The sequence below is a fragment of the Emydura macquarii genome, unplaced genomic scaffold (assembly GCF_026122565.2).
Source record: "Emydura macquarii macquarii isolate MOO-44397 ecotype Brisbane River unplaced genomic scaffold, CSIRO-AGI_Emac_v2 contig_1253, whole genome shotgun sequence".
Lineage (NCBI taxonomy): Eukaryota > Metazoa > Chordata > Testudines > Chelidae > Emydura > Emydura macquarii.
In genome coordinates this window covers 92,077,397-92,090,421 of record NW_027131390.1, presented here as the reverse complement: position 1 = coordinate 92,090,421, position 13,025 = coordinate 92,077,397, and the positions used below count along the sequence as shown (strand labels likewise).

The window sequence follows — 13,025 nt, the reverse complement described above, 5'->3', positions numbered from 1 at the left end:
ATCAGACAAGTTTTTGTTTTGTTTTGTTTTTTGCCTTCTTGGATGTCATTAAAATCTAAGTCTTATTTAATACTTCATATTTTGAATGCTTTAACTGTTTTTCCTTCTTTTTTGTATCTTTAATAAAAGGTTAAAAGAATCTATAATGGTGTGTTTGCCATGGCAGGAAGCAGGCTGTATACCAAACCCTGAACCTTGTTTAAAAGTGTTTAATGTTGGAGAGTGACTGGGTTATGTTAACACCTTTGTCTCTTTGGGCTCATATGTTTAATCTAAATTAATACAACATGACTTTCAGGGCATGGTGCAAGGCACTTGGCTTTCAAAGAGAGATATGGGATTCAGATATAGGCCAAACTGTGGAAGTGATTGCATTTGACTATAAGTTTCTGCTTGGTAGGAAAAATGAGTTTCTAAATCAAAATAAATAATATAAAGTTTTTACGGCAGAAATACAGTAATTAATTTATTGATTCAATAGAAATTAAAAAAATCCTACAATACCTTGTCTATGTGGTCCTTTACTTATACAAAGAGCCGAGATATCCTTTAAAATGCTCTTATTTCTCTGTTTATGTAATACTTGAAATCTTCATTTGATTTTTTGAATGGCCAGTTTATGTAGGGTAAATAATTAATAACTTACCACATGATGCCATTTCATCTGTTTCATCACCACAGTCATCCTCCCTATCACACAACCATGATTTTGGAATACAACGTCCATTCCCACAAGAAAACTGATCAGCTTGACATGTTCTTGCTGCAATGACAAAGACACACAAAATCTTAAAGGAAGGAGATGGAGTAAAATATGTTAGATCATTCAGTCCATGGCTTTCCTTAAAACTGACTTAGCAGGTGGAGGTCCAGATGGTATTTCCTTGCCCCTGACTGAGTGCTATCCTCATTTCCTCTGACCTCACTGGAAATTGAAGATACCTGCAGGACTGTGCCCTTATATTTAATAATTCATAATGGATTTCCAAGTAGGTGGGAAATTTGTGAGTTTCACAGAATTATGCAATTACAGGAAATTAAATGTTAAAAGAGTATTAATGTTGTCGTTAAAAGAGTCAGAAATCTGGATATGCCTAAGTAGGATTAAGGCTGACATTCTCAAAGGAGGCAAAAGAGGTTAAGCATCCAAATCCAACTGAATTCCAGAGGAAGTTGGGTACTTAATTTCCTCAGTCTCCTTTGAAAATCCAAACCTAAATATCCAGAGCATTGATTACTACTTAAATAAATACCACTTAATTCAGAGTTAGGGGATCAGGTTCACATTACAGATTATGTCCTCTTCCCATCAAATGTGCAGCTGGTTGCTTGCTATATTGCATTAGTTCTGTTGTATCATGGTTTTCTTTCCACTTTAAGAACACCATCATCAATTAATGGTTTCATTTGATTTGTAAAGAAATCATGTAAATTCTCACCTGACATCAGTCATTCATCAAGGTTCATAGACACAAATTAACAATGAAGACAAAGGGAATAATGAGTTTTCATTACAGTAAATCAGTTCATTTTTTTACACACCATTTGCTTTTAAGAAAATACCCCAAAGTCTCTTTTGGGAACACTGGACCTAATTCATATCTGGCACAATGCCATTATCCTCAGTGGAGTTATGGCAGGGATGAATTTGGCCCACCATATATATATTTCCTGTAAATACAGGCTTCTTGCAGATGTACCCTTTATTACACTACTTCAGATGCTCCTTGTTGCTGTAGATTTAATTAGCTAATATAAAACAAAATAATCCTTAGTTCAATTCACTATGATTTTTTTCTTTAAGATTCAGCTCAAGTGACTATGATAGGCAAGGTACTAAACACTTGATCTTTATTGCTTCAGGATGATTTGCGCACATTTTGAAGTGTGTATTAGGTTGTTGTCATGTTGAAAAATAAATCTTCTTCCATGTTTCCTCCCTGATGGGATTATTTTTTATGTTATTATTGCTTTATACATGGTTGACTATGCCATCAGTAAAAAATAGTTCACCAACATCTTCTTCAAGAAATACAGTCCTATGCTGTGACAATGATGATCATAACAACACTCATCATCATCACCATGGCAAATCCCAAATGGATGTGGCTTCTCTATAAATCGAGCATCACCTGAAGAAAGTCTCTGGCAGGGTGCTTAAGGTAGTCTGATTGTATATTCAGTTTATGTCCATCACTAGCAATGTTGTGCCATCTAAGTTTCTGGCACCCATGTGATTGCCAGCCATGTAGCAGAATTCCTTCGTACAAATGCTTCAGAATTTGTTGGTCTGCCATTCTTATAATACCAAGAAAGCAGCTGAAAATGAACCAATGGTGATGGAGACAATCGCTGGATTCAGCTTCAGATATCAGAGCTTCTGATCTTGTCCTGCCACTTGATATGGAGCAGCTGACTGACACGATTAATGATAAGGCCTGATCCTCAGCTAGTGTAGATCAGGAGGAGTGAAAGCCTGCTCTGCCGTGGCCCCTCCACTTCAGCCACCCTCTAGCTCACTAATGACTCAATGACCCTCTGGTTTAGCAGCTGCCAGCGTGGTTTATTTACAGTGCGTTTGTGCATCTACCACCTTCATACAGTGCTTGGCAATGGCTAGCAGCCTCTGGGGCTTCTCTGCTCCCTATGAGACAGGCAGTGCCTCTTCACTCTCCTGGGCTCCTCCCTTTCCTTCCTCTGGCCGGCATATAAGCCCTACTTCGTCAGCCTGGCAGCTGCCTCCTATTCACTGATCAGGTATAAGCAATTTCTCAGTCCAGTTTGGTGGACAGTTGTCTCCCATTCCTTAATCAGGTACAGGTCCTCCTAACTAGCTCCAATGCACCTTTGGGGCTGGCGTGACAGAGGGCTGGCTAGGGAGTTGCCACCCAGCACTCTGTTACCAGGAGATGACCTAATACTTCATATTTAATAAAGCACTATTCATACATATATAATGCTTAACATCAGGAATCAGACTCTCTTTGTTTAGGGCTTCTCCATACTTTCTCCATATAGAAATCTTCCTATCAAAGTGAGACATGTTCAGCAGTGTTTCATAAAAACATACAACTTTGTTCCAAAATGGTTTACCTTTTCAAAATTAACTTGAGCAAATGCCCAGCTAAATTCATGGCTGTCGGGGCTTTGGTGGAACCAGAGGGGAATAAGACAGGATGGGTCCTCATGCCAGCTCTTGGAAAGAGGAGTATAGGTCCCCATGCCGAGAATTCATCAGTTCCTTGTTGGATGGAGCACCTGGCCTAGCTCACTCTCTCTGTCACACACATACACACAGAGCATGCCCCAGTACACCATGGAAGGCCCTTTACTGGTATTCCTCAGTTCTCTCTGTAGGATTTTGGGGGTGCAACTCAGAGCAACATGCTTTTGTGTGGCACTGTTCCCTGTTCAAACCCCAGGATTTGATCTGGAAAATCAGGAATGAGTTAATATTTCATGTCCCTGTTGCGAGTCAGTCGGAAAGCTAGCTGACATAGTAGTCAGGCAAGGGCCCCATGGTTTTTTTCAGTCCCTCTATTTTGAAAGGGAACCCTGCTGGTTGTATATGGTGAGCTTCAGCCCCTTCTGTGTGTTTCCTCTTCTCCCTTCGGGGCTCCGTCACGACAGTGGGAGTGGGAGGAAGCAAGGTAGGGGGACCCAGAACCTCCTGCTCACAGAGTCCCAATCCAGGGCCCTAAAGGGATGTTGCAGTGTCCAGATCACCTGTTGGTTCACCCCAAATTAAATTTTCCTCTGGGTCTCCTCCTAGCAGGTTGGAGCGTCTCCCTTTGGGATGTGGTCACAGTCTTAGTAGCAGGAGTTCTGTTTGCCTGGTGGTGGGGAACAGGGGTGCAGTTCAGAGGCTCTTTTGGGTTCCCACATCCAAAACAGAGGGGGGGATCTGAATCACTTTTGCCAGAGTGGTCTTACCTTTGCAGGAGTCATTTTGCCCACCGGCTTCAACTTCACTTCCTTGTGCATCCTGTAGCACCTTCCCCTAGACTGCCAGTACCCTTTTAAACTGTCTCTTCACTGAGAGCCTTGTAGCTGTTGAGGGGGCTATGGCACCTTACCCCAGTATTGCTCCATGTCTTGTTCTGGATTACTGGCTGTGTTAACCCCTTCATAGTCCCCACAACAGCTGCAGCTGAACAGCTGTAGGGGGACTCAGCACAATGCATCAAGCTCCTGCTGGAGCTACACTGCATGTTGGGAGAGGGTTGGAAAAGGGAGCTAAGATGAGATACAAAGAATGAAAGCCATCCTATTTATACAGGATGTCTTCAGCCTTCACAAATCCAGGGTTGCCCCTCCCTGTACAGCCTCTGAATCTGCAAAACTGGGACACCTTGTCACTTTTCCGCTCAATGGCCCCTCAGATCCTTCCTCAACAACTAGCTGAGTTTTCCAGCATTTGCATTTCCCCTATGGTGAAGATGTGATTTAGCCATGAAAAGACTATCATAGTCCTGGACATAGTAATTATAAAGAATATCAGCAGTATTTTATTCTATACACCTTGAAGAACAACTGAACTGATCCACCAATCAATAACATACAAATATAAGACAAGCAAAGAATGTGTAACATTATACATTGTAACCTTAAAACATTTTTTTAAAATAATCTTCAGTTTTAGGAGACCTCTTGGTATATTTACAGACACCACCTTTTTAAAAGGTTTCACAAAGCAATTTATCTATTTCAAATAGGAACAACTCACCACCTATATGACTCCAAAATGTAATCAGCCTCTAAAATTTTCATTACCGGTTACATACATAAATTATGTATCAGTTACTAATCGGGCAGCATCGAACTACAGTCCATCATTACCATATAAATTAGAGTTAATCCATTATTTTTGCTCAGAAAATATAGTTATTTGTGCCATTGACAATAGGTGGAGCGGTCTGCAGAGAAAAGAACAAATAAGGACCTCATCTCACAAAGCCTGTTCAAATAAATAATTTTTACACAATAGACCCATGAACTCATGTGAGAAGAGATACCTTATATTAGCAAGGTTTTACAGGATCTGGCCTAACCTGCACTTGGGCTGTGAAAAATAAAAAGTAATTAAAATGTATATTTCTTTGCGTTATCAGGTAAAGAATGTTGTTCTCTAATTCTCATCCTTTTTACCTCTTTTATTTTATTATAATGCATATTACGATTTGTGTAACAGGCTTCCTTTAGTTTCAGCTGAAATTGCTCTCTAAAATGTGCCAATTTGCACTCCCCAACTTAAAAATCAATTAATGTACTGGAAACCCCACTAGATAAAAGCCATTGATTTCTAAATTTGCTGTTATAAGTGAGTATTTTTTCCTCTTCTTCTTTGAAACAGCCAACAAACAGAATCATAATATAATTAAATATAGTGTATCAAAAGAGATTTTTAAACAAAATATGAAAGGAAGGATGTTTTTATAAAACATCAACACAGTTTGGTTTTAGAACTGATTTGTCACTGAAGGAACAAAATTAAATAACAGGAACACAACCTTCAAGCCTCAGTCAGTTGGCATGGAGCATGCACTTTGAATCAGACTTTTGTCCTTAAAAGTGGATGGACATGGAACTGAACATATCTAAGAATGCTGAAGGTGTACTGCAAATTTGCAAATACATTTTACAGTCATTGCAGACTTGATTTATTAAGGTCTACATATGCATTACAGATTTTTTTAATATTGTCAGTCTTTTACAAGTTGCTTCAATACAAATAATATCCTGTATTATACACGTTAAGTCAGACCATATGGATTCAGGGAACATCGCTATATGTGTATACATGCTGCCAATCTCTTTCTTTCAGTCAGTACTTTAAAAGAATAATAAGTTTACTGCCTATTTTTCAATATTTATCAGACAACTAATGACCTCTCTAGACTGTCTACTGATCTGTAACAAAGACTGTATGTTTCTATGCAATAAGGACTGGTTTAGGACTCACAAATTTATTGTAATGGGACAGATTATATGGAAATATAAATAGGCTAGGTCATCTTGGGACTTCCATATAAAATCCAATACATAAATGAAACAACAAATACTAAACAATTCACAGATGAATTCAGGAGAAATTAAGTAAAATTATATATTTGTCAAGGTAAAAAACAACAAGAAAAAATGCTTACTTGTCAGATGGTTCACATCACAGCATGATAACAAACTAATTCCAACTGCCAAGAAAGATTTAGCAGGGACAAATTTGCGTCCAACTAGTGCACTGACAGTCAACCCATATGGATAGAATAAGTGCCAAATTACTTTGGAAAGTAGAGTCAAGCATAAGGATTAAGTAAAATATAATTTGTATTCTAGCCCTAGTGGCATCAAAATCTGAATTCACTTAAAACTGCAATAATCAGATCATCAGCAATAGGCTGGTTCAGCTCAGGTCAGAGTACAGACATGAATTTTTATTGAATTAGAATTTAGATAAAAGTTATTTACATATCCAACTAAAGTTTTTACCTGCACAGGTTTCATTTGATTCATCTTCGTTATTGCCACAATCATTAGCTCCATCACAAAGCCACCTCTTGGGGATGCAGCGGTTATTCTGGCACTTAAACTGATCATCAGGACAGCTATGATTGACTAGAAAAAATATTACTTTCTCCTAAGCATATATTCAGAAAGAAGCTGCTGAAAACATGGTTATATTAAGTTTCATTCATTGAAGAATTGGAGATACAATTAATATGATTATACCATCATTTGTAATGTTCCAAGCTCAGAGCTGTATTTCAAATAGGAAAAGTCCAGACCCAGTTAAATAGTTACTGAAGTATTTAGGATACAATAATAAAAAAAATCTGGAGACGCCAATAAAAAAAAAGTTATACTAGTGTAAATAGGTGTCAGTAAGAGAGAAGAATAAGGTCTATGGTATTTTATAGCCTTTATAGGAATGGATGCCTAAAGAATGTAGGTAAATAGCTAGCTCCACTAATGTCAATAAAATTGCTCATGACTTCAGTGAGGCCAGGATTTCACCTTGCATTTTTCATAAACATTATGATTAAGAGTCTTAATTTGTGTAACTCATCATAACACCATTGTGGCTATGGTGAAGATCTGTCCAGCCAACTACAAGAATATGTTAGTATTTTCATTAAAGGTTAAAGTACTTTGAGATCCTCAAATGAAAACGACTATCTAAATGCAAAGAATTACCCATATTTTCAGAAGCTTATACTAAGCTAATATAATAAGCTAACATTTGACTTCTCAAGTTTTGTGTATTCATTGATATTTTTCTGTTCTAGCAACGTAAAAAAAGATTATTAAGATAGTTGCAATTCTATGATTCAAAATGTTAATTTGTCAGATATGCCATGAAGTAGCCAAATCAATTTTGGCAAATTATTAAAAACTAAGTAATTAAGTTTCAAAAATAATAAACCTTAAACATTGTTTATTGTGCTGTTTTTCCCATATTTCATATGGATTTTATTATATAATTATTTGAGATTACATGTGTTCACACTAATTATCTGAGCATATATATAATTATTATAGTTCAATACTTATCAATCAACAATAAAACATTTTTAAGGAAATTCATAACACAAACAACAACAGTAAAGAAAATATTAAGGATGTCAGACAAACCTACAAAAGGAACACAGTTCACAGTTAAGGATTAAAACTCCAGTAGCTAGACACACCAGGGTGCCATCTTAAATGTTAACGTACAATGTTCATTGTATGCAAGAACTGGATGCTAAGTCTTTAACCGAATTTTCATATTTTTGTGTATTTATCACATATCTTTAAAATTCTCTTAAAATAATTTTTGTGCATATTAGTCCCAGTTAAGTGAGAAAATGAATAAGACTAACAGAAAAGTACATTTAAGCAATACAAATATTGCTACATTTTACTGTTTCATGTCTGATCCTGCACTTCAAGCCAACAGGAGTTTGACTTTAGTAGGTTCTCAATCAGGCAACTGGTGAACTTGCTTTTCTAATTCTCTCTAAAATACAACTGAAGGGCTCAATTCCCCAAGCTCTGTTGATGTCAACATGCTGTATGCAAAGAGGTTGCAGGATCATGCCCTTTCCCCATATCCATGTCCTCAAATAAGGATTCACCTAAAATTTACACACATGCATATGCACACACACAAATAAATACTACTAAGGATCCTTATCCAAAAAATAGAGAAATTAATGGGAAAAATTCCATTTACTTCAATATGCCTTTCAATCAGCCTAACAGGATGGGAGGCTTTGGTATATAAACATTTTTTTATTTGTTTAAACATTTTTTGTAATTCAGCTTTGAAAAGAAAATATTTTTAAAAGGGCATATGCTTAAAGCCATTAAAATCATAGTTTAGTTTTAGACTAACTTAAGGAATGAGTAGAATGCAATAATTCATTCAAGTTAAGCCATCCAAGGATTTACACTGGTAAGGTAATGCAAAGGGGCAATCCTATGGATTTGTAATCAAACAGGCAGTTCAATTTTGTACAAATAACTCTTGAGATAGCAGATCCTGAAAGAACTATAGATAAGGCAGTAATCTAGTCTACCAGACACTGTAAAGGGGAAAAAAGCAGTTTTGCAATGCTTTTGAAATGATAAACAGTAACCTTTGTTGGATTCAAAAATATATGGAAACGTAAAACTGTGGTTTCTACTAGGCATGAAATTAGTCAAGATCTAAAAGTCATCAGAGACAATGTTATTGCTTCTACGTGATTCCAAGAACTAACAAATAAACCCTCAATTTTCCCTGAAGCTAACTGCAAACACAAACACTGTAACCAAGATATAACATTAGTAAAAGCAAGGAGACAGCTAAAAATTGCTCAGTTAAACCATGTGTACATAACTGCTTAATATTTTAACTTCTGGATCATTTATAAATATAGGAAAGATATAATTTCCTTTGGTTTAAAAAACTGACTACTGCTGAAAGTTTGGGAGGTTGATATTTTATTTCTGATTTAAATTACATAAAAATATTTTTATTTAATAGTGGTTTGATCATGGAACTGTCTTAAAAAGCAGAGGTCAGATACATTATGTTACCAGCATTACAGCCGCCTCTGGGTGACAAGTAATAGATAGCACACTACATGACAGTTATATGACGGGATACTTCAGACACCTTTTCCTTTAAAAAGTAAAGAACCAGATCTTCATTTGGTGTAAATCAATGTAGTTCCATTGAAATCATTGGAGCTATGCCAATTTACATGAGCTGTAGACATGGCCCAAAATTTAAGTTCAGGTCTGAAATTCAATCCCTTGCTACTCAGTGTGGCAAGGACCAGGGGACAGATTTCTAAAGGTATTTAAGTGCCTAAAAAGAAGCAGCTACACATCCAGTGGGATTGTCAAAAGCAGGTTAAGTGTCTAACTCCCACTGAAATCAATGGAAGTGAGGAGTCTATCCTGCTTAGGCTCTTTTGTAATTCCCAGTATGCATCTCAAGGAACCATGTGGATCTCTCAACTCTTCTTCTTCTCAGGGGCCTCTTTGACCAACTGCACAGTAGCAATAATGTAATTCAGTAGAAGCTATTTCCAGCCCTTCTGCCTGGAGAGATATTTGCCATGGTTAGAACATTTAATGGGATGGGTGAGTGGAAGAGAGTTCCTAGAGAACACTTCAGAGAATGATTATACTGAATAATATTTCACCCACCGTCAAGCATAGCTGTTAAACAAAAAAAAAAAGGTCTTTATAATCAATACATATGGTTAAGAAGAGTATGATTGCAAAATCTGAATCCAGCTTCAGTGGCATGAGGTTTTTTGTTTTTAGAATTTCTTTGAAGTGCTGATTATCACTAAATCCACTCACTTTACTGATGTGAGCAGTAAGAAAGCAAAGTGGCAATAATAACTTGGTTCTTATACAGCTCATCATCCCTTGATCTTAAATGGGCAGGATTTGACTCCTGATCACGTGTGAGCAAATATATTTACTTATTGTGTATCACATAAAAACCATGGAAAAACCTCATTAGAGGGACACCAGGAGAAGAAAAACAGTATGAAGTCATGTTACGAGAAGTAACATGGGATTTCATTTACATTTCTGTTTGCAAACATTTTCCTGCTGTCAGTGAGAATAGTTTTGTGTTAATTTCTACCTTTTATACCTTAACAATTAGAATTTTTTTTAAAAGATAGAATCTAGCACCCTAGTGGAGTGTCCAGCAGTTTATTCTGTCATGGAGAGGGAGTTTCCTCCCCCTTTTCAAAATACAAGCACGGGATTCAGCACCCAGAACCTATGCATCCCAGAAGCTATGGATATCCACATGGATGCACATTCTCTCTACATTACATCTTCCTGGCACCCTGTGGCTCTCCCTCTCAGTATGGCTCAAGTGCAAAACTGATGTTGTGGAATGTGGTATGGAAATGCTTGGGGGATTGTGTTACATTCTTTAAAAGGCAATATAATCTCTTATGGGCACCCATCCCACAATATCAATTCTTCCAGGATTTACCAGGGGGTGGGGAAAGTGCTACAAAATTCAATATTTAAACAGATCCAGTGGTACACAAACCCTACACAGGAGTGGAAATCATCATCAGCTGCTATCCTAGCCCGTAAAAATTGTGATTGCATGGCCTGCCTGTTAGTGGTAGTGTATGGAAATTCTCTTTGTTGATAGGTCAAATTTAGTACAGAGGGCACAAGTAGTTCCTGTATTCCTCTCTGACATGTAGAAAGGATAAAAGCAGAACAAGAACTGGTCAAACTACCAGACAATTCATTGGGGGAAGGAGAACCTAAGGAAACATCCCTCCTCTGAAGACTGTTCATACCCATCCAAGCATCACTGGAACACAATAGGTGTTTGGAGGGAATACCAGACAAATCTAGATGACCCAGGTAGCAGCTGCTCTACAAATTACTGATTCCCTACAAGCCTACAGAATATCCTGTGGAACTTCCAGCAGGTACTGTTGGAGCTAGTTTCAGCATTAATGACTCTTCGGTAGTTTCCACCTTCTCAGCACATTATTTACAACTATGGGGGAAGGAGCCAATGATAGCATGATCACATGAAGGCCATACTGCAGGGACCCGTAAACTGAACAAAGTAGCAAATCTTCCAGCTGAATCGCCCATGATCCAGGATACAGGGAAGTGGCTCACCATGGATCTTTGGGATCTCCATGGTAGCAGTGGTCTGGAAATCCATGTCAAGCCCCAGAAGGAATTAATTCTAGCATTTTCTACAGTTTCCAAATCATGGAAATATTGGCTTAGCCTCCAAACCCCCTTTTATGTACTTTTTGCAGGAGGGAGATTTAGCCCAAAATGTCAAATGATCTGTTTAGAAGTCAACATTCCTAAATATGGAACTCTCACTAAATCTCATTGATTATTAATATAGAGGGTTTTTTTTTTTTTAATTTATTTCTGCAGTTACATGAAGCATGTTTAAACTCAGGGTCTGATCCTGCAGTCCCTGATTAGGTTAGACTTCCAAGGAGTTGGTATTTTGTCAGTACTATAAAAACAGGATTGGGTCATCACTTTTATATTATATTATAATAGAAAAACTATTATAGAGGCAGATAAAAACCAAAAATGGTGACGGGAAAATAATCATAGAGAACAAATATGTAAAGCTAACTTTGAGAAGAGAACTTTCTTAGTGTAGCCAAGTGCACAGCCAAGATATTGTACCACAATGAACAGGAGTGAGTGTGAGCAGTATGATGTTTCTTAACCCTTTCATGTTCATCACAATATGCACATATACACCTGTAATATTTTTCACTTTCATTCAGAGACAGGGCCAGATTTACACCTTATATGCCCCTAGGCATAGCATCTTTAGCGCGCCTCCAGCCAACAGCTGACTCATGTTTTCCACACCAAGGGTGGGGATGCCATGGAAGAGAGGTGCTGATTGAACCAGCTCGGTGTGGGACGGGGAGAGGAAGGAGAAAGGGGCTGGGGCGACCAGCTCAGCCAGATCCAGGTAGGGGGAATATGCTCACCCCTGGGCTCCAGCTTCTGGGCTGGCCGGCCAGGGGGTGAGACCTCAGGGACAAGAGGAGGACCAGACAGTGAGGCCAGGAGGACCAGGCAGTGAGGCCCTGGGAAAGAGGAGGAGGAGCAAGGGGTGGGGACAGAGTGGGGCCGCAAATTGTCTGAGATCCTTGGGCACGGGCGCCATTAGTCTGTGCAGTAATCCACCACTCTTTAGGTGCCCCTAGAACACTAGGCACATGCCTACTGTGCCTAATTGGAAATCCAGCCCTGTTAGAGATAACTATGCAGGGGAGGGCAGTTAGTAGATCTCAACTTTTATGATACTACGGTGCCTCCATTTTATCATCCAAGTTTCTTTTGTTAAAATAGAAAGTTTTAAATATTATCCTGTCAAAGCTGTAGGGTTTTTTAAGCTTTTAAGGCTATATTCCCAGCTTGTGTAAATGAGCATAGCTCCCTTGACTTCATGTTAATAATAAGATCTGAGGTGGCATGACAAAAGCAGAGAGGCATGCTCAGCCCCAATCTGAACCCCACTTTAACAAGTGTCAGCCTCTCTTTCCTTCAGTTCTTCTCAGTCACCCATCCATTCATTACAATGGGAGTTTTATTTTGCAGATAAACAAATGTGTAAAACTGAGTAACTCCACTGAAGTAAAGAGAGTTGTTCTAGACTAACACCAGTTTATAGAATATAAGAACATTTCCTGCTGTGCCTGAATATTTTACCTTATGTAATTATAAATAGATGTACACTTCACCGCAATTTAAGAGCTCTTGGTTTTCAAACAAGGAAGGCTATGAAAATATCAAATTATAGAGAAGATACAACATTGTGCTCTAGGCCTCTTCTACAGTAAACAGTACAGTTAAAGTCAATTAGTCACTAAGGATACTGTATGTCATCTCTCGTTGGACCCATGTTGTTATTTTAGAGAAAGTACTAAATGCAAAGTGGAAATAAAATAAGGGAAATTTACTGAAGAGAAAATGAGGAACTAGCTACAGTGCTGACACAAAGATATGTA

General features: G+C 38.0%; 1 protein-coding gene across 1 annotated transcript in view; it reads right to left on the bottom strand.

The window, feature by feature from the left end:
* The window catches only part of LRP1B (LDL receptor related protein 1B), a 1,171,881-nt gene that overhangs the window by 492,633 nt on the left and 666,223 nt on the right, over positions 1–13,025 (bottom strand). Inside the window, 2 exon segments of the mRNA XM_067549510.1 lie at positions 647–763; positions 6,487–6,612. Coding sequence (XP_067405611.1) covers positions 647–763; positions 6,487–6,612 — 243 coding nt within the window.